The sequence below is a fragment of the Thalassophryne amazonica genome, chromosome 3 (assembly GCF_902500255.1).
Source record: "Thalassophryne amazonica chromosome 3, fThaAma1.1, whole genome shotgun sequence".
Taxonomy (NCBI): Eukaryota; Metazoa; Chordata; class Actinopteri; order Batrachoidiformes; family Batrachoididae; genus Thalassophryne; species Thalassophryne amazonica.
In genome coordinates this window covers 90,136,339-90,158,373 of record NC_047105.1, presented here as the reverse complement: position 1 = coordinate 90,158,373, position 22,035 = coordinate 90,136,339, and the positions used below count along the sequence as shown (strand labels likewise).

General features: G+C 40.4%; 1 protein-coding gene across 2 annotated transcripts in view; it reads left to right on the top strand.

The window, feature by feature from the left end:
- Positions 1-22,035, top strand: part of LOC117507239 (paxillin-like) — a 167,200-nt gene that overhangs the window by 107,599 nt on the left and 37,566 nt on the right. The window contains exon 1 of one of the 2 annotated variants that reach the window (XM_034167064.1): positions 19,196-19,318. The exons of the other annotated variant lie outside the window; for it this stretch is intronic. Coding sequence (XP_034022955.1) covers positions 19,198-19,318 — 121 coding nt within the window. The 5' untranslated portion in view covers positions 19,196-19,197. Of the gene's footprint in view, positions 1-19,195; positions 19,319-22,035 lie in introns of those variants that run through there. 2 annotated transcript variants of the gene reach the window in all.

The window sequence follows — 22,035 nt, the reverse complement described above, 5'->3', positions numbered from 1 at the left end:
ACCCAGACAGAGCTTTAATTCATTTGAAAGCTTGACTCTTAGTCTTGTCCATCCAAATTGGAAGTCCCAAAAACCAGTTTTATTTGTTATTATCTATCGTCCACCTGGTCGTTACTGTGAGTTTCTCTGTGAATTTTCAGACCTTTTGTCTGACTTAGTGCTTAGCTCAGATAAGATAATTATAGTGGGCGATTTTAACATCCATAAGGGTTGCTGAGAATGACAGCCTCAACACTGCATTTAATCTATTATTAGACTCTATTGGCTTTGCTCAAAAAGTAAATGAGTCCACCCACCACTTTAATCATATCTTAGATCTTGTTCTGACTTATGGTATGGAAATAGAAGACTTAACAGTATTCCCTGAAAACTCCCTTCTGTCTGATCATTTCTTAATAACATTTACATTTACTCTGATGGACTACCCAGCAGTGGGGAATAAGTTTCATTACACTAGAAGTCTTTCAGAAAGCGCTGTAACTAGGTTTAAGGATATGATTCCTTCTTTATGTTCTCTAATGCCATATGCCAACACAGTGCAGAGTAGCTACCTAAACTCTGTAAATGAGATAGAGTATCTCGTCAATAGTTTTACATCCTCATTGAAGACAACTTTGGATGCTGTAGCTCCTCTGAAAAAGAGAGCTTTAAATCAGAAGTGCCTGACTCCGTGGTATAACTCACAAACTCGTAGCTTAAAGCAGATAACCCGTAAGTTGGAGAGGAAATGGCGTCTCACTAATTTAGAAGATCTTCACTTAGCCTGGAAAAAGAGTCTGTTGCTCTATAAAAAAGCCCTCCGTAAAGCTAGGACATCTTTCTACTCATCACTAATTGAAGAAAATAAGAACAACCCCAGGTTTCTTTTCAGCACTGTAGCCAGGCTGACAAAGAGTCAGAGCTCTATTGAGCTGAGTATTCCATTAACTTTAACTAGTAATGACTTCATGACTTTCTTTGCTAACAAAATTTTAACTATTAGAGAAAAAATTACTCATAACCATCCCAAAGACGTATCGTTATCTTTGGCTGCTTTCAGTGATGCCGGTATTTGGTTAGACTCTTTCTCTCCGATTGTTCTGTCTGAGTTATTTTCATTAGTTACTTCATCCAAACCATCAACATGTTTATTAGACCCCATTCCTACCAGGCTGCTCAAGGAAGCCCTACCATTATTTAATGCTTCGATCTTAAATATGATCAATCTATCTTTGTTAGTTGGCTATTTACCACAGGCTTTTAAGGTGGCAGTAATTAAACCATTACTTAAAAAGCCATCACTTGACCCAGCTATCTTAGCTAATTATAGGCCAATCTCCAACCTTCCTTTTCTCTCAAAAATTCTTGAAAGGGTAGTTGTAAAACAGCTAACTGATCATCTGCAGAGGAATGGTCTATTTGAAGAGTTTCAGTCAGGTTTTAGAATTCATCATAGTACAGAAACAGCATTAGTGAAGGTTACAAATGATCTTCTTATGGCCTCGGACAGTGGACTCATCTCTGTGCTTGTTCTGTTAGACCTCAGTGCTGCTTTTGATACTGTTGACCATAAAATTTTATTACAGAGATTAGAGCATGCCATAGGTATTAAAGGCACTGCACTGCGGTGGTTTGAATCATATTTGTCTAATAGATTACAATTTGTTCATGTAAATGGGGAATCTTCTTCACAGACTAAAGTTAATTATGGAGTTCCACAAGGTTCTGTGCTAGGACCAATTTTATTCACTTTATACATGCTTCCCTTAGGTAGTATTATTAGACGGTATTGCTTAAATTTTCATTGTTACGCAGATGATACCCAGCTTTATCTATCCATGAAGCCAGAGGACACACACCAATTAGCTAAACTGCAGGATTGTCTTACAGACATAAAGACATGGATGACCTCTAATTTCCTGCTTTTAAACTCAGATAAAACTGAAGTTATTGTACTTGGCCCCACAAATCTTAGAAACATGGTGTCTAACCAGATCCTTACTCTGGATGGCATTACCCTGACCTCTAGTAATACTGTGAGAAATCTTGGAGTCATTTTTGATCAGGATATGTCATTCAAAGCACATATTAAACAAATATGTAGGACTGCTTTTTTGCATTTACGCAATATCTCTAAAATCAGAAAGATCTTGTCTCAGAGTGATGCTGAAAAACTAATTCATGCATTTATTTCCTCTAGGCTGGACTATTGTAATTCATTATTATCAGGTTGTCCTAAAAGTTCCCTAAAAAGCCTTCAGTTAATTCAAAATGCTGCAGCTAGAGTACTGACGGGGACTAGAAGGAGAGAGCATATCTCACCCATATTGGCCTCTCTTCATTGGCTTCCTGTTAATTCTAGAATATAATTTAAAATTCTTCTTCTTACTTATAAGGTTTTGAATAATCAGGTCCCATCTTATTTTAGGGACCTCGTAGTACCATATCACCCCAATAGAGTGGGAGGCAGAGCCTTCAGCTTTCAGGCTCCTCTCCTGTGGAACCAGCTCCCAATTCAGATCAGGGAGACAGACACCCTCTCTACTTTTAAGATTAGGCTTAAAACTTTCCTTTTTGCTAAAGCTTATAGTTAGGGCTGGATCAGGTGACCCTGAACCATCCCTTAGTTATGCTGCTATAGACGTAGACTGCTGGGGGGTTCCCATGATGCACTGTTTCTTTCTCTTTTTGCTCTGTATGCACCACTCTGCATTTAATCATTAGTGATCGATCTCTGCTCCCCTCCACAGCATGTCTTTTTCCTGGTTCTCTCCCTCAGCCCCAACCAGTCCCAGCAGAGGACTGCCCCTCCCTGAGCCTGGTTCTGCTGGAGGTTTCTTCCTGTTAAAGGGGAGTTTTTCCTTCCCACTGTAACCAAGTGCTTGCTCACAGGGGGTCGTTTTGACCGTTGGGGTTTTACATAATTATTGTATGGCCTTGCCTTACAATATAAAGTGCCTTGGGGCAACTGTTTGTTGTGATTTGGCGCTATATAAAAAAAAAATTGATTGATTGATTCTGTGTGATATACCCACATGGTCTGCAGGGGCGATTGTATCAGATATCTGCTAATGTGACTGTCGTATGAACACACAGATCAGAATTTGCTTGTCATTCTGTCTGTTCCCAAGTCCTCACTGCACAAACAAAAGTTGCAACAAGTGTAATTCTTCTTTGTCTGAAAACATTAGGTGGGGGTTTTACAGTACGTAAAAGTCATGGTTCGGTTTGTATTTGTGTTTAGATGTCACGGCTCAGTACAAGTTTGGTACAGGAGCTTTAATCTGCCCGGCACAGAGCTGCCGTCAGCCACTTTAACACTGTGAGACAAAATATAAATGCAAACTTTGTTTTTTCATTAAACATTTATGAATTGATTACATCTCTTGTCATTCGTGTTGGGATGAATTTCTGTGCAGGGCGTTAAATGTTTTTTTTTTTGTTGTTGTTTTTGATTATGTCATGCAACATGTGGAGTAGAGGGTTACACAGGAGTAGATTTTCACTCCTGTCCCATCCCAATCCCGGGCCAGAGTAAAAAAAGAACAAATCCTGTCCCATCCCAATCCTGGTAAAATGACTCCCGCTCCCATTCAGAATGACTTTCGCTCCTGTACCGCTCCCATTTATTTTCCTTTTTTTAGTTTTTCGGGAATCCCATGACCCATGGGATTCCTGAAAAATGTCAGCCTCTAATGTGGAGCCAGACTCCCTTCAATATTTTCCCCATTTTAAGTTTGTCTTACTTTTGCGCAAATGACGCCATCTCATAAAACCCAACTCTGTACAGATTTGAAATCATTGTACGCAGTGTTGATGTTCAGCGCCCATCTCATCCGTGAAATTTTGCACTAATTCATATAAAACAGTGGTGTCGAAACTATTCCAGAAAGGGCCGAGAGGGTGCAGGTTTTCTTTGCAGCCACTGACTCCAGCAGGTGATTTCACTGATTAACATCACTTTGAGCAGGTGTGATGAGTTCATCAGTGAAATCACCTGCTGGAGTCAGTGGCTGCAAAGAAACCCTGCACCCTCTCAGCCCTTTCTGGAATAGTTTGGACACCACTGATATAAAACATCAATTTATAAGTTGGTGGCATTTTCTGTGTAAACGCGAATGCGCACTGATCTCATCCGGGGACTGCCATTCAAAACAAACTTGTATCAGTACACTTTCACTTTTAGGTTCATGTTTCCAAAGAAAGGGGTAAATTAAACAATTCCATTCATGGTCCAAAAGTTTCTGATTGAAATAATCAGGTCACTCGCTTTAACCTCCCGGCTCACTGTTTTGTCTTCACCTCAGACACACAGACAGCAGACTGAGGGAGGGGCCATGTCTCCTGCACTGAGCATGGAATCAGAGTGACATACACTCTGTGGACATGAGATGAAATGTCAGTTACGGAAACGTGTCTCTATAATCATACTGTGCAGAGTCGTACCGTGTATTCGGTGTGCTGTTCTGTGAACTGAACCATCAATTCAATTCAATTTCCATTTTTTTTATTATTGGTATGGCATCAAATCACAACAATGCTGCCTCAAGGCACTTCACATGAGTAAGGTCTAACCTTACCAACCCACCTGTCCAAACACACAGGTGACAGTGGTAAGGAAAAACTCCCTCTGGTGATAATGAGGAAGAAACCTCAAGCGGATCAGACTCAGAGGGGTGGCCCACTGCTTAGACCATTCTAACAGTTACAAGGATTTTTACTGAGTGTACAGATATTTCTGAACAAACAGAAAGAAACTGAAAAACAGACACAGAAGTGCAACAAAAGTCCTGAATTGAACTAAAAAGCAGTCCATCTTGGGTCTTTATTGATGTCCTTGTCCAGTTCCAGTTAGGTGCCAACGAAGTATGATTTCTAGTCATTGGTGCAACAGTCAGGGTATCCTGAGGTCAGTCTGGCACCCTGGGGTGCAGAGCCAGCATCCATTGTTGGTGTCATCAGTGCCTCGGGCAGAAAGAAAAAGAGCAAAACTAGTCGGCCAAAAATAACTGCACCTAAGGCATTAGTTCACCAGCACTAAATCAACAGGGAAGCAGAAACATTGTTAAGGTGGTTGCTGACAGCTAGTCCTGTGGTTTAATAACAGACACAGAATTAAGATGTAGGGAGGCTGAGACTTGTTCTGTTGTTAATAATATGAATTATAAGGACAGGAAGAATACTTACATGCTACACTGGTATACTAACCACATGAGAGGGAGAATAGATGCGTCTTTAGTCTGGACTTAAATGTCTTTATGGAATCTGACTGTTTTATCTCTGCAGAGAGGTCATTCCACATTACAGGCACATGACAAGCGAAGGCTCTGTGGCCTGCCGATTTTTTTTTTTTTTTTTTCTATTTTACCTTAGGGACACAAAGTCGAGAACTGTCGCAGGCGTACTATGGTTAAATACAAATGCATGTACTGTGACAAAAACAAAAATTTTCACCGTGGGCTCCAGTGTGTGACTTTTGGTAAACTTGATGTCACCTGGGCAAATCCAGAACCCCCCTCCATATGTGTGACAAATTTGGTGGACATCACTTTCTGTCCCTAGGGTGAATAAAAAGTTTTCGAGTGAGAGAGCTTTCTCTTGTCGTGCACCTGTTTTGTGGAATGATCTCCCTGCGTCAATAAAACAGTCTGATTCTGTAGAAACGTTTGTGTCCAGACTTAAGACGCACTTATTTTCCCTTTCGTATGGCTAGCATACTGGCATAGTATGTTAGTATGCTTCCTACCCTTTTAAATTCATTTTATTAGTAAACAGCGCAGGTTGCAGCCTCAACTTTATCTCAAGTCTGGGTCTGTTTGTGAAGCTTAAGGCTAATAGCCAGTGATCACCTTAGTATTTCTTCTGTTTTTCTCGTTGCTTAATGCTGACAAATTATACCTTATTTGTCCTCTTTCTACTGCCTGATTCTGTTTTTGTTTTTTTTCTCTCTCTCTCTCTCTCTCTCTCTCTCTCTCTCTGTCCAAGATCCAGAAATGGGAGTGGGTGGCTTCTTCTGCAATGGTCATGAAATAGACAGGATCTGTGGACCCAACCCCCCACCCACCCAGCCAGCCTCCCATCCTGGACACCAGCATGGACTCCCAAAATTTCCTGTATATTTGTATTGTCAAGTGTGTCAGTACCAAGGCCCAAGCAGAGGGTCACTCCTTTGAGTCTGGGCTGCTTGAGGATTCTTTCTCAATATCATCAGATGGAGCTACCACTGACTACGTTTACATGCAGCCAATAACCCTTTCATAACCCTTTCACAACCAGAATATTAGCAATAACCTGGTTGCGCACAGGGATGTAAACACCTGCAAAAACCCGAATATGCTCATATTCCGGTTTTTAAAAACCCGAATAAGACCCCTGGGTTACTCCTTTTCTAACCCGAATATCGGGTCATATAAACGCGCATCGGGATATCCCCATAGAAAGGAACATTATTTTGTGTTCTGCGCATGTCCTATCCACAAGGAATCTTGGTCTTTTGAGTACGGCAACTACTTGTATGCGGCGCGCACAACCCACCGGACACCACAGAAGCAGAGGTAAACAGCGCATTATGTTCTGTGTCCTTATCAGGCGGGCCGGTCGCCGCACCGGTCGGCATCACTGCGATTGCTCTCACTGCCTCAGATGCGCTTTGTGGGTCCCGCATCCGTACCCCCGGAGGCAGTGAGTGAAGGGAGAGCATGCACATTGTGTTCTGCGTGTGTCTGTTTATAATCTTCTCGCCCAGAAGAAAAAAGAGAGTGTTTACACAGGAGAGAAAAGTGAGAAAATGTTAATGACTGTTTGAGAAAAGTGTATAAAGTCTGTAGTGAGGGGTTTTACAGCGTTAAAACATCTATAATAATTGAAAAAACTAACGCTGACTACTTTGCGGATTTCGCCTATTGCGGGTTATTTTTAGAACGTAACTCCCGCGATAAACGAGAGACCACTGTACTTTATTAGTATCGTGAAAGACATGAATATAATGTCTTTTATTGACGGTAGAAAGTACCGAGATAGCGACATTTACAAGAAGGTGGCCGAAAACTTACACGAAGCTACACGAAGCAGGATTTGCACGAACGCCAGACTAAATCAAGCACCGATGGAAGACGTGCGTCGCTGTTTAGATGGGGATATTCCAAATGATACCAATGACCATGTATACAGGAGTAACTCTGTCTGCTTAAGCATGTAAACGGGTTATTCCTAATGATTCAGAAACCGGAATATTGACCTTAACCCGAATATTAACAGCATGTAAATGTAGTCATTGTCACCTGTGTCCTTGCTCTAACGGTTGGTAAGGTTTGACTTTACTTGTGTGAAGCACCTTGAGGCAGCTTTGTTGTGATTTGGAGCTGTATAAATGAAATGAAATTGAAGTTGGCATCAGAAAGAATGTCATAATTTTTTTAATTCTGGAGTTCACTGTCATCTACATATTAAATTTGGTGGAAATTGGCTCAAGGAGGTGAGAATAGTGGAACAAGAACACAAAAAATGTTTCTCAAATTTAGGGGTCGGCCTATTATCGGCTGATTATCTGCGTCGATATTCAGCATTTTTGTGGATGTCATATCAGCCATTTATTACGGCTGATATAATAGTTTATTTTTGCAGCGCTGGCTGTAGGAACTCACTGGTCGCCAAGTTCCGCCTTTACGCGTTCAGGGTTCTCACCAGGATTTTTTCACAGCATAGGTGGGAATTCAGCGAGGCATAGCCGTGTGATGAGCATTGCAGGCACGAGTATTGTAGGAGGGTCCGGGAGCATCCCCCTGAGAATCTTTGAAATTTATAACGCTTTGAAACACTGTTTCTTGCATTTAGAGGGCCACTTTGTGTTGCTAACTGAGACGTTAAATAACGTGCTACATATCCTTTAAAAAAACAAAACAAAACAAAAAAAAACAGAAAAGCCCCCTTATGCTGGTTAAATCACAGCACAGGGGCCCAAATCACAGCATAGGGGATCCAAATCACAGCATAGGGGCACCCTATGCTCACCTGCGCTGGTGAGAACCCTGGCGTTTATTTCTTAAAAAGACATCGCCAGTCAGCTACTTTAGTGTTCCATGAGGCTGCAGCACTGTGTTCAGCAGCTACACAGCTGAAAGCAGCGCCTCTCTCCGTCTGACTGAAACAAAAGAAAACTCCATTGAAATCCTTCATTAAATAGTTCAAAGATCTTCCTGTGTCCATAGCTGCTGTTAGATCTAGAAATTAAAGGTTTATTTGAGTTTAAAGGCTTAGGGTTTCCAAAAAGCTCCATGTTTGCTCAAAGGAGAAGAAAACAGCAAAGACGGCGTCACATACTAAGGTGAGCCTCATACCAGATTTGTATATTTGCTATCTGTGCATGTGCAAAAAAACTGGAAGTTTGTTCTCTGCTGAATAGAAGAGGAAGAAAGTGTCAAAATACTAAAAGAAAGAATGGAAATAAATAGCTAATCATGGCAGACATAGATTAGGAGGGATGAAGGTTACATTAACTGAAGATCAAAAAGAAGGAAATGAGAGAATCAGCTCGGTATTCACTCAAAATTGTTGATGTTTTAATAAGCCGTCTATGTGCGGCCCACATAGCTTGCGAGTGGTAAGCTGGCCACCAATTCAGCGGTTTGTATAGCGTATATGGGCCAATGACATATCCAGTGTTATATATAGAGTGTTATATATAGATTAGTGAGCTAAACTGAAGCTAAGCCACCGGGAGCCTGCTTCTGGTGGAGCAACACTGTTTTCCTGTGGACAAAAGACAGCGCCACACAATGGAACAATAATTCTACATGGCTCTGTGTATGTGTGTGTGTGAGCACAGCAAGAGTGAAATCAGAGACACCACTTTCACGTGTGTAATCATTATTTTTATTCAGTCTTATTGAGACGTATGCAATGTTATTTTTTGTTATGTTTTTTCTGAATACACTGCGGTTTACAAAGAGGTCGGAGACGGACATATGTTGATCGCGAAATACAAAAATTTGATTTGAAATCCAAATTAATACCATATTAAAGCAATATTTCATTTGGAGACAAAAAAAAACCCCAAATTGACTGTGTGTACTGGTCTAAGTCATGAAGTGGACACAGGTGGAGTGACCTTAAGGCAGCTAATGCTCACCACATAAGGTTACGTCACTTTTATGGCTAAAATAGCTCTGAATCTGTGTGCATGTTTCAGAGACTGTATGTCTAATTTTATTTTTATCAGCTGCATCAGGACTCACACAGGTTAAAGAGTTGGAAGTAATGATGCATAATCTGTTATATAGTTTTTTTAAAAGATCGTCTTGACTGGAGTGTGATATGCCTTTAAGTTAAATTGCCTCACATTGTGTCTTTTACAGTAGACAAAACATTACAGTAGACAAAACATTACAAAACATGACAATTGTTGAATTCCTTTAATTTATTCTGTCCACTGGTTTGTGTGAAGGGCACATCATATCGAACCAATGTCCCCTGACTTCAGGCACTGATTGGCTGTTAGCCCATACCACTCTTTTAAAATATGAATTGCTGCTTTCTGGTCTGTAGCAAAGTCCCATGTACAGCACTTCTTGATTTGTTTAACATCACAAGTTCAGCCTGTCAGTGCTGAAGCCTGGTGTCCCCACAGACAGGCACAGAAGATCGCAGTGTGCAGACTGGAGCTGTGTTGGCTGTATTTATTTGTTCATTTGTTCAACTTTATAGTAATGTTATTTGTAGCTCCTTGCACTTTTTGTGTGAAGGTCATGTTGAGAAAGTCTATGAATTAAACATATGCTGCAAAACATTTAAAGAAAGTTTTGTGTTAAGAGTGTGTTATACTAAATTTTGACACCTTTTTTGACACGCCTGAAAATATCGGTATCGGTTTCTTGTCAGTAATCGGTATCAGCGCATAAAAATCCACATCGGTCGACCCCTACTCAAATTACAGTAAGATGATTTATTGCTGTTGAAGTTAACTGTTGAAAATGCCGTGTAACATTTTCTTTATATGCCTTTGAGTTGTGTATGTGGTATCGTGCTTTTTGGACACTTGATCTAGATTTAAGGTAGCTCCCTCTTACAGGTTCTTACTCTGTTAGATTACAACATATTTCAACATATTTTAGTGGTAACAAACAGGGCCATCACCCCTGCTAACAAGGAGGGGTGGTGGCCAAGTGGTTAATGCACTTGGTTTCAGTGCAGAAGGTTCTGGGGGGTTCAAATCCCACCCCTGCCACATTTCTCCATGTAATGTGGAGTTGCGTCAGGAAGGGCATCCGGCGTAAAACCTGTGCCAATTCAGCATGCAGATCCACCTTGGATTTGCTGTGGCGACCTGAGTGCAAACAGGGGAGCAGCCAAAGTGACTTACTATGTTGTAATCTAACACATAACATTATATCAAACTGTGTCTGTGTCTGTTTTTCGTTTGAAAAGGTTTAGTCACACAGGTGATTTTCTGGATAGTGTAATGGGATGTGTTGCACAGGTTCCTCATTTTGGTGTAGTTCCATTGTTGGTCAGCAGGGAGCTTTTGTATGATTTGCAGTAATACAAACTGCGTGGTGTGGTATGTTCTCTTGGCAAGGAGGTAGACACACCTTTGTGCTGCTTTTGGATGGGCCAGAGCATGCCGAGCATGCAGCAGTTACTCAGCAAGACAAACCAAAAACAGTTGGATTTTCTGGAAATTGTCTTTACCACAGTGCTGACAGACCAGGTGTCTCATTTATGAAACATTGTGTAGGATTCATAATAAAAGTTTACATATGAAAAAAGCCAAAAATGGTGTATGAACAGAAAAAAAGAAGAAAAAAAAACCTGACTTATAAAACCATTTGTATGCACACCTGCAAACAAAATCCTCTTTATAAATCACACACTGGGTGGGAAATCGAGGTGCTTTTGTGTGGTCACAGTAGTGGGATGATTAACAGTAAATGCAGCAAGTGGCTAAACAGTGAGCCCACAAGTAGTTTTCACCCATTGAACAATGTGCTATAACCATGGTACAGTGTTTTACATCTTCATTTTTACATCATAATTACTCATGGACATTGAAATATGAGCATCCAAAATAACGTGGGCCCATTTTTAAAAGAAAGTGGCGGGAGGGAAATGATTTTCTTCATGCCATTAGCAGCAAACAGGACTTCACACCTTCTGCTAATTTAAGTTGGTGATAATCCATTCATGTCATCTACTAATATATTTGTATTTCAACATCTGCGGTGCACTGGGAAAATATTAAACATGTAGCTTGATATAATGTCTGAGCCGGCTGGAACACGATCACAAATTTTAAAAAAGCAATTTTTTTTAAGCTTTGAAATTTTGAAATCAGTAAGTCACATTGACTGCTAGGTTCCTACTGTCCAGCAGTTGGTGCTGTGTACCACAAAACGTTACAATCCACCTTAGTAGATGAAGAAAAATGTTTGCCTCAGATTTGAACTGAACACGTTGTTTGAACCATGGACTAATAATGATACCAAAGATATATTGGTGAGTAAATGACCGTATTTTATGCCAGAAATGTGGTCCAGGTTGTTAAAAGCGGCATTTCTCCTGTAATTCAGGTTGTCTTAAATATGTGTGTGTCTCCAGTGAATTTTAAATGAGCAGGCAGCTGTTGATTAAATAACCTCTTAAGTGGGGGAGGTGATGGTCTAGTGGTTAAAGCGTTGGGCTTGAGACCAGAGGATCCTCGGTTCAAATCCCAGCCTGACCGGAAAATCACTGCGGTCCCTTGGGCAAGGTCCTTAATCCTGTAGTTGCTCCCAGTGTGTAGTGAGCGCCTTGTATGGCAGCACCCTCACATCAGGGTGAATGTGAGGCATTATTTGTAAAGCGCTTTGAGCGTCTGATTCAGATGGAAAAGCACTATATGAGTTTATTTATGATTTAAGTTTGCTCTCTCAGTGACACCACGATGATGCATTTCACTTAAAAATACACATGCCACAGAGTGTTTCTCAACTGTACTCAAAAATATTGGAACACTTGGTGTTTCACACATTTTAATTTGTTTATGCCATTTCAAATACAAATAAATAAAATCTAAAGTTATCTTCCTTAAACTCAAACTGAAAGCAAATGTCTACAACTTGATATAAATTAATTAAAAATATAAAATACAGCTTCCTGATGAAGTGGTGTATGATGAAGTGGAGGATTTTCTTAAAAAGAAGACCTGTACGTTCAGCTACAATTTGCCAGAAAGTACATCTGAGATGCAAGCAAAGATTTGATGTTTTGGTGAAAGAAACTTTTGTATTTATTCATAATTGATGTAAATAAAGTCCAAGACATATTCAGTGACTTGGAAATGTTCATGTTTCCATCCACTGACTTGTCTAAAGAAAACTGGCAATAAAACTGATTATTATTTACAGGTTCTATCAAGTTTTAGAAATTTGCTTTCAGTTTGAGTTTGAGGAAGATAATTTTAGAATTTTTTTATTCTATATTTTTTTGTATTTCTTGTATTTGAAATGGCATAAACAAATTAAAACGTGTTCCAATACTTTTGGAGGGCACAGTATCCTAACCTTATGATGAGTGCAAAATGAGTGTGGTATTATTACTGTTTGGCTTAAGAATGTTTCATTTTCACTGTTGCTGCACTTTGTGTCAAATCATAGTCATATCATTTTGATATGACAATATTGAGACACGATAATTTACTACTGTCAACTAGCTGAAAACTTTGAATATTAATTTACATCTACATTAAAAAATACTTAAAGTGGCAGGGGGTTAAGAGGGCTGTAATCAAAAAGGTGGGGGCGGAGCTCTCCCCTCCCCCAGATGCTGAAAGGCAAAAAAAAAGAAAAATGTTTAAAAAGGTGGGGGGGGGGGGGGGGGGGGGGTTGGAGGGGCGGAGCTCAGCTTTTGAAAGCTGAAAGGTTTAGTCATGCTCATGCTCCCAAGAACCATTTTACTGAAAAAAGTCTGAAGGACCTAAATGAGATGGTTAGATGGTCAGGAGCTTCCAGGCATGTGAGAGGCAAATGAAGAAAAAATGCTTAAAACGATGAGGGGAACCCCCCCCCCCCCCCCCCCCCCACAAGAGCTGAAAGGTGTTAGCCATGCTAATGCATTTACTAAAAAAAAAAAAAAAAAAAGTCTGATGGACCTAAATGACATGGTGAGATGCTGAAGAGCTTCACTCGTTCATGTCTACGACATATACATATTAAATGATAAATGAGGCCCCAGAGCTGTTGACTTCAGCTTTGTCAAACAAGTATTTCACATTCAGAACAGTGATATTATGATCAGGTCATTTCGCATCTAGCAAAAGGACATGGCAGAATATTTAGGTTTATTGGCATGGACGTTGACAGCTAACTTGGTTAACATCTCTTGTGTAATAAGTCTGAACTAACATTTGTTGACTGAACTTTCCACCATCTGCAGACCTACTTTATTCTGACATCAGATATCTAGTGAGGCCTCCAGACATGCTGACAATTTGATTATTTCAGACAAATATCAGATTAAATCTACAGTGTTTGGGTCTGTTCTTGCAGGATGCACTCTGTTTCACTTCATCAGAGGTAACTATTCTGACGTGCTCTGATTTACTTGGACTTTATATGTGCATTTTAAAACAGACAGCATCCAAGGAATTGGGTGGAATGCGCAGACTGTTTTATTTATTTATTTATTAAAGTGTGTAGCAAAATATGTGATATCTTGTGTAAAGTTCTGCTGAAAAATGTGCTACATCTTGGGAAATACTTGTATTACACTGAAGATGCCCTAAACCTGTTACACAGGAAACTGTCTTTAAAAGAGTCCACACTTGTGGTAGTTGTGGTAGGTGACTTCCTCATTTACCAGAACAAAAGTCATATTTAGAATCTACAGCTTTGAGTAAAATGATCTGTTTTGTGGACTTCATTTTCCCTGCTCTGGTAATAGCGTAGTACTTGGACAGCAAAGTTGTGATGAGTGGAAGGATGAGTGTGTCAGTCCATTCCAGCAGTTAGCTTTGTGTAGACAGTAACTCAAAAAAAGTAATTTTTTATCATATTTGAACTCACAAAACTAAAAGAGCACATAATAAGGATGAAGTGACTAGACAGTGTTGAATTGTGTTTTATAGCATGAATAAAAGGACAACTTTGCTTATGTAATAGCCCCTGTAATAGCCCCACCTGCTGGTTGGTTAGTGGATGTTGGCTAGATTATGAAAATTTACAAACAGGTAAGCTCAGACACACAAGTAAAAACCAGAATTAAAGGATCAATGTTGCAAAAGCCGCAATGATTAATTGATTAATGTGTTAGTCATCTTGAGTCATTTTTGAAACTGCCCATATTCTGATTTCACTTTCTTCAATGTGACTATTTTTTGTTTCTTTATTGGTTTATTTGCTCCTGTCTGGCGATAAACTACACTGTGATGTCAGATGTTTTGCTTTATTTGGACGAGAAGTGGAATTGGTGAGGCATAAAAAATATGTTTACTTTAAGGATGCCCAAGCAGAGGGTCTGCTTGAGTCTGGTCTGCTTGAGGTTTCTTCCTCAAATCATCAGAAGGAGTTTTTCCTTGCCACTATCACCTGTGTGCTTGCTCTTGGGGTTGGTAAGGTTAGACCTTACTTGTGTGAAGCGCCTTGAGGCAACTTTGTTGTGATTTGGCGCTATATAAATGAAAATAATTAAAAATTAAAGCTGTAACGTTGAAAAATTATGGCTCATTTTAATGAAGAGAACATATTTATCTGAGGGGAATTCCACGGAGAATAGTGTCCCTTCCTTCGTCACCTCACGCAGCTTGGGCGAAGCCCCCACATGATCTATGAAATTGCTACCAAACGTATGTCATGGCATCTGATCGCTACAATTCCGAACCGCGTGGGTTGAAATTCTAAATTCTTTCTTGTTCATATTGGTAACTAAATTAGATTTTTTAAATTAGAATTTTATTAATCCCTTGGGAAGACTTCCTCAGGGAAATTGAGGTTGCAGCAGCATTGTATAGCAACACACACAGGGTTCGAAGCACACAGAGTATCAAAAGTGAAAGTAAAAAACAATTTGCAGATATAAGTATAAATATAAATACACATATATACGAGGTCTGTCCATAAAGTATAGGTCCTTTTTATTTTTTTCAAAAACTATATGGATTTCATTCATATGTTTTTACGTCAGACATGCTTGAACCCTCGTGCGCATGCCTGAGTTTTTCCACGCCTGTCGGTGACGTCATTCACCTGTGAGCACTCCTTGTGGGAGGAGTCGTCCAGCCCCTCGTCGGAATTCCTTTGTCTGAGAAGTTGCTGAGAGACTGGCGCTTTGTTTGATCAAAATTTTTTCTAAACCTGTGAGACACATAGAAGTGGACACGGTTCGAAAAATTAAGCTGGTTTTCAGTGAAAATTTTAACGGCTGATGAGAGATTTTGAGGTGATACTGTCGCTTTAAGGACTTCCCACGGTGCGAGACGTCGCGCAGCGCTCTCAGGCGTCATCATCAGCCTGTTTCAAGCTGAAAACCTCCACATTTCAGGTTCTATTGATCCAGGACGTCATGAGAGAACAGAGACGTTTCAGACGAAGTCGGTTTCAGCATTTTATCTGGATATTCCACTGTTAAAGGAGATTTTTTTAATGAAAGACTCTGCAATCCGCCCGCACGTCTTTCATTAAAAAAATCTCCTTTAACAGTGGAATATCCGGATAAAATGCTGAAACCGACTTCTTCTGAAACTTCTCTGTTCTCTCACGATGTCCTGGATCAATAGAGCCTGAAATGTGGAGGTTTTCAGCTTGAAACAGCCTGAGAGCGCTGCACGACGTCTCGCACCGTGGGAAGTCCTTAAAGCGACAGTATCACCTCAAAATCTCTCATCAGACGTTAAAATTTTTACTGAAAACCAGCTTAATTTTTCGAACCGTGTCCACTTCGATGTGTCTCACAGGTTTAGAAAAAATTTTGATCAAACAAAGCGCCAGTCTCTCAGCAACTTCTCAGACAAAGGAATTCCGACGAGGGGCTGGACGACTCCTCCCACAAGGAGTGCTCACAGGCGAATGACGTCACCGACAGGCGTGGAAAAACTCACGCATGCGCACGAGGGTTCAGGCATGTCTGACGTAAAAACATATGAATGAAATCCATATAGTTTTTGAAAAAAATTAAAAGGACCTATACTTTATGGACAGACCTCGTAAATACCAGAAATACTGCTCGCTACTGATTTACTGGCTACTGGTGATCCTCTCCTTATCGTCTGTTGTCTTCCTGTTACTCCTCCTCCCCCGAGTGAGGAATTGAATCCCTTATTTACATACTAAGGAATAAAATTATGGTAGTGCCAATGAGAATTCATTTTATGATAAATCTTTAAAAACCCAAAGGCCGTACAACTTTAATTAACTTTTCTGGATACCTAAAGTGACATGTGAATAAATAGTTTTTTGTTTGTTTTAAAGCAATATCTAAGGCCCTTTCACATATAACACAAAACTGACTGAAAGAAGCAGAAACCATCTGAAAAACCAAGAACAAAAAATGAAATGGGGAAACGTGAAACATTCCACCTGCTGTTGGGAGGGACACACGGTCAGACAGGCGTGCATGATAATGCGGCAATGAGCGTGCACGAACACAGTGCGAGCACCTGGAATGTATGGCACCACATCGCACTACTGCTGTGGGGGGGCACACCAAAAGCCCCCACCGCAATTTGTAATATTTAATCCCTGTTAATGAGCGGACAATACAAGTATGATGCTTCTGTTCCTCTGTATATGACCCATGGTCATAGGCGTCAAGTCATGAAATGACATGAATGAAGCAGTGCGCGCTTATCATGTCAACATCTGCGGGCCCCGCTTGTATGTCCAACTGGGCCCACTTGTCCAGCGAGTGGTGCGCTGAAGAACACCGTGTCATGTAGACCATAGCTCACATTGGTGACGTGACATTCAGAGTTCAGCTGAGTGTACGCGTGATCAGACGGTCCTTTTTCACCTGGCACAGCCCCTGATGTGCTTGGCGTACAGTTGCTCCAGCCTGCTGCAAAGGCGATATGTTTTTATGTATTTCTACATGAGGACAGCATGCACACGCACCTTACAACGGAGAGTTGTAAGGTCATGTCCATCATAACACAGTACGTGTTCTCCAGCTGTAACTTGCAGGTCCACAGATCTCAACAGCAGCAGCTCGCGCAGACACGCCCACCTTACCGAATGAACTCAGCTCAAAGACAAAGGTCTTACTCTCTGTTCCTTTGTAATGTGATTATTTATGTTATGTATTTATGTAATTATGTATGTAGTTATTTGTTGTATGTATTTATTTAATTGTCCTGTTCTCTGTGTTTTTAATTTAACATGTCATGTACACTAGGGATGTGAATCGTACAACAACTCACGATTCAATTCGATTCCGATTCTTGGGGTGACGATTCAATTCAGAATCAATTTTTTGATTGAAAGAGCTCTGAGAAATAGTTATATTACTTAAAAAATGTTTATGTTTAAGAAAATGCTGCTTTACAAGGTTAATCAAGTGATTCTAGATGTAAATTTACTTATCTGCTTTGCTCGTTCAGAGTTGGCTGGCAGTTTAGCGATGCGCTGCCAGCCAACTCTGAACCACGTCTTTTAGCTCCGGGTGATGGCGTAGTATGTGGGCTTGCGGCTTTGAAGTGTTTCTGAAGTACGTGACTTTCATTTTGCAGATTTTGCACACTGCAGAAGTCATGTCAAGCTCCTTCTTACGCAGCAAATAATAAAATCCAAAATGCACCCAAACATTTTCCTTCAGCAAAGACGGTGCTGGCTGAATTAGCTCTTCATCCGCCATGCTAAGCTGCAGCTCAAGAAAGTTTGAAGCACGCCGGACCCACCCCTCACGGGGACGCTGTAGTACGGAAGCCGTTGCCTGACAAACAGTACACACAGCGAGTAAGCAAGAAAATGCTTAAAAAATGCTTTTTAAAAATTGATTCTTGGACATTTTGGATCGATTCAGAATTGTAATAAATAAGAATTGCAGTTCAGACATGAATAGAATTTTTCCGGCACCCCCTAATGTACACTGAGCTGCACTGTCAGCTGGAACTGACGAGAGCATGAGAGCCCGCTCACACGTGCATTGCTGGAGTGTTGTTCATGTTGTTGATGGCAAGACATGTCCTCCAGCTGAGTTGTAAGTACACAGTGGTAGCTGTTCCAACTGCTCACTGTGCTGGACACACTCCGGGACCCTCAGCCCCACCTGACAATGTTGGATGATGATGGTGTGTGGGTGTGTGTGGGGAGGAACACCGCACTCTGACATGCCATTTGTGTGTGTGGAGTGTTCGGCACAGTCACACCTATGTGTGTTGCTTGGTAACGGCAGACTCGTGACGCACTTAGACAATTTTCACAGACAGCTCGAATGTGGTCATCTGCACTACACTGGTACAGTGGTGTTAGATGTTCGTGTGTAGCACCTGGAATTTGCCCGACACCTGCCGAGAGGAGGTAGAATTGGCACTTGCAGGGCACTCGCTGTCTTTCGCCCACTGGTGTGCGTGAATGGTTGTGGCGACACCTGTACGAGGCACTTGAGGCAGCTTTTTCATGAGTAGCATGCGAGTCCTCCTTCGTGCGCCAGTCGGCTTCAATTGTGTTATGTGTGAAGGGGCCCTATGGTACGGCATAATTGGGTCTGTTTGGGGTTCCAGCATTAAAATCAGATCAGTTAGGGTTTGGGAAGCCATAACTATGAAAATGATTAAGGGATTTGGGATTACTGATGTTATCAAATAAGCATGTAGGTTGTGATGTCAGTTTGGGTTAGGGTACAAGCAAAGAAAAGGTGAAAATGTTCAAAAGAAAATACAACACACAAGCAGTATAACAGAAGTATTAAAATGCTGTGTTACACACCAACACCACATAGTACAGTATATGGATGCATTTAAATAAAAACTATCTAAACAGTATGAAGCACATTTATGTATTGATATGATATGTGTTGATTATTGAAGGTCCAATGATATGTGTTGTATTGAGTTTTGAGAAATGACATAGAGCCCTAGACTCTACAGGAACGGTTTCTGTAGTATAAGTGAAAGTCTGAATAATGGAATGTTGAATTAATTCATTGAAAAGATGTGAGTCTGTGTCTTAGCTTAGCTGAGTTTGTGTTGACAGTATGTAGGAGGGGCTGATCACACCTTAGTCCATACCACTCCCCATGTCAGGCTTGTCACAGATGATAAGAGCTCTCCTTGCTCTCAGGTTTCATTATTTCTCAACAGCTGTGGGTCGGATAATTTCCTGCCAAGATTGGGCAACTTCAGCCTGGCTCTTTTCACTTGGTCTTCATTCTTTGCGTGAGTAGTATCAATTATTTGAGCTCTCCGACTGCTAGATTGAGTGTAACTTGGCAGGGAGGGTAAACCTAACACTGCATTTATCTTGACCACCACTGTCCCCTCGCTGTGCTGGTCTTGTATTTATACTACAACGTCTCCCTCCTCTCAGTATCTCGTTATGCTGATGGTATAGTTAAGAAAAGCAGTTCCTGCCCGGTGAACACAGCTTGGGTTATCTCGTCTCCTCTCTGCTGTCTTCACGTCCCTGGATGTGGATTATTCCTTGTACTTTTTTCTTTTTTTAAGGTATGTATCACTTTAGTAATTGGTTTCCTTCCTTCTCCACTGCTTTATTTGGTGTAGTAGTGGTTGTTTGACATTCTGTAGCAAAATTATTGATATCCCAAGAGTAGAAGTTCTGAAACCTCTCTGTGTCACTTATAATTCTTATGAAGTGTAGCTTTAATAGACTTTAAATTACAATTTCACCAGCAAGCATAGTTAAATGATTATGTACTGTACATGTTACGACAGCAGCTGAGTATTTTTATTGTTTTCTGTTGAAATGTTTCATGATTAGTCGGTTAATTGCTTCATGGCTAGAGTAATTTTCTAATGTTGTATTTTGCCACCAGTTCACAACCCAAAGATATTCCATTTATGATACGAAAATTTGGACAAACACCAGTTTGTCACACCATCTGATGAATTTTGAACTGACTAATCAAATATTAATTTCACCTCAAGCACATGTGGTGTTTCACTCTGGTTTATTTGGTCTTTACCTTTTGCATTAGTTTGCTAACCATATTAATTTTGTTTAGTACATTATGAACAAACAGCAATTTTGTACAAATCATGTTATTCTTAAAACACTTTGTATTTGAGCTAATTTAACATTGGACTTAGAAATGATTTATTTATTTTTATTTAATTCTATTTTTATTTATTTATTTTACATTTTTGAGGGCCACATCAGTGTTTAGTTCCCTTTGCTGGGGAAACTAAACACTGCTATGGTGAGTAAGTGTGCTAAAATGAGCCCAAGCATTCAGTAGTGCAGTCTGAGCACATCATTAAATCCCCTATAATGTTATGTGTTGTTCCACTTACTGGTTAGCACTGCTGAATTAGTAGTTGTTGTCTTTGCCTGGGTTTTACTCAAAACACAAACTAATCTCTTTGTACAAAGACGACAGCTATTTTGGGTGTGAATGGCAAATGTGAGCAAGTACACCTAGTCATAAACTTGACTTTGGCTCTCAACTTCAACAAATATAAGCACAGCAGTCAGCCAGGGATCAATGAGTAACCACAGGAGTGGCTTTATAACTCTACATCACTTGATGTCAGTGCCACAAGGGTTTTGTTCTGTTGAGAAACACTTTGTAATTACTAGGGTTTTTTTGTTTATTTGTTTTTGTTTTTTGAGTATAAGTTGCACCAGAATATACCTTTTTTCTGTGTTAAAGTTTTCAGAGGTGAAAGTTTTCCAGTTATTCCCAGTGTCACAGACCAAATGGTCCATCCCTAAAAATCGGTCCGCCCTGCCTTCACTGCGCATGCGTCATTTCAGAGCTCAGCAGCTCGTTTGAGACAGAGTTTCTTCCAAAGCGATCAAATGGATTAATGGGATTATTAACCATCAGATGACAAGGTAAAACCTCTTAACTCATTCTCAAGTCAGTTTTAAGCAGAAACAAGCAGATAATCTGTGGCACTTTGAAATGACAGATGCCCAGTGAATGCAGCAGCTCGCAGCCCGTGTAGCCGTGTCGCTCTGAAGGCTTCCTCCGTCTTTTATGATGAAATAATGCTGAATTTATGTGGAAATGATTGTTGTACAAAGCTTCATATATCTGTTGCTGTGATAGACGATGACTGGAGTTTTTTTTTGGCAGATTGATGATCTGATGGAAAATAGAAGCCAGTCGTCCTTTTACCATAGCAGTGTAATGGATTATAGGTGATCAGTGATCCGTACGGCCCATCCCCTACAGCATCCTCCGAGGCCGGTGATTCCATAATTTTTGCCAGGGGTTGTATATAAGACTCTGCAAAATTTAGTGTGTCTGCTAACACAGTGAATTACCTCACGTTACCTTCATATCTAGTGTTAACAATTGATAACTAGCTGTCATCGCTTAGTTTGTCTGTAAAGCATTGATTCAAAGCTTTGAGGATTAAAGCACTTCACAATCTTTTACTTCGTATTATGTGATATTTGCAAAAGTGCACAGAGACAAAATAAGACAAACCTAACTGGAACACAGGTGTACAAAATTTCATTCAGGGCATTATGGCCAAAAGGGGGCAACATCGGCCATCAGAGTGTGCAGTCACAGAGATGGAGAGAGAGAGAGAGCGAGAGAGAGGCTGCTGTACAAACACACACACACAAGACAAAATTAGCACAAGTTTGCTTTGTTTGTTTGTTTGTTTTTTTATATAATATCTGGTGGCTTTACATGTCATGTATGGCAACTCCACCAGCCGCTGCTGTTAGTAAACACGCTGATTTCATTCAGTGAGTAGCAATATTAAAGTGCCTATCACACTTCAGTCAATGCTATCTTAAAAAAATAACGCAATGCTAAAATACCCTCGGCCATATGAGCATAAAAATAGGAAACAGAATGTGACTTTTTTACCTCTTAAAATAAGGTTAAAGTAGACCTGCATTGAAATAAATGCAGTCAGGTCTTTGGACCAAAAAATGACTTATATTTACACAT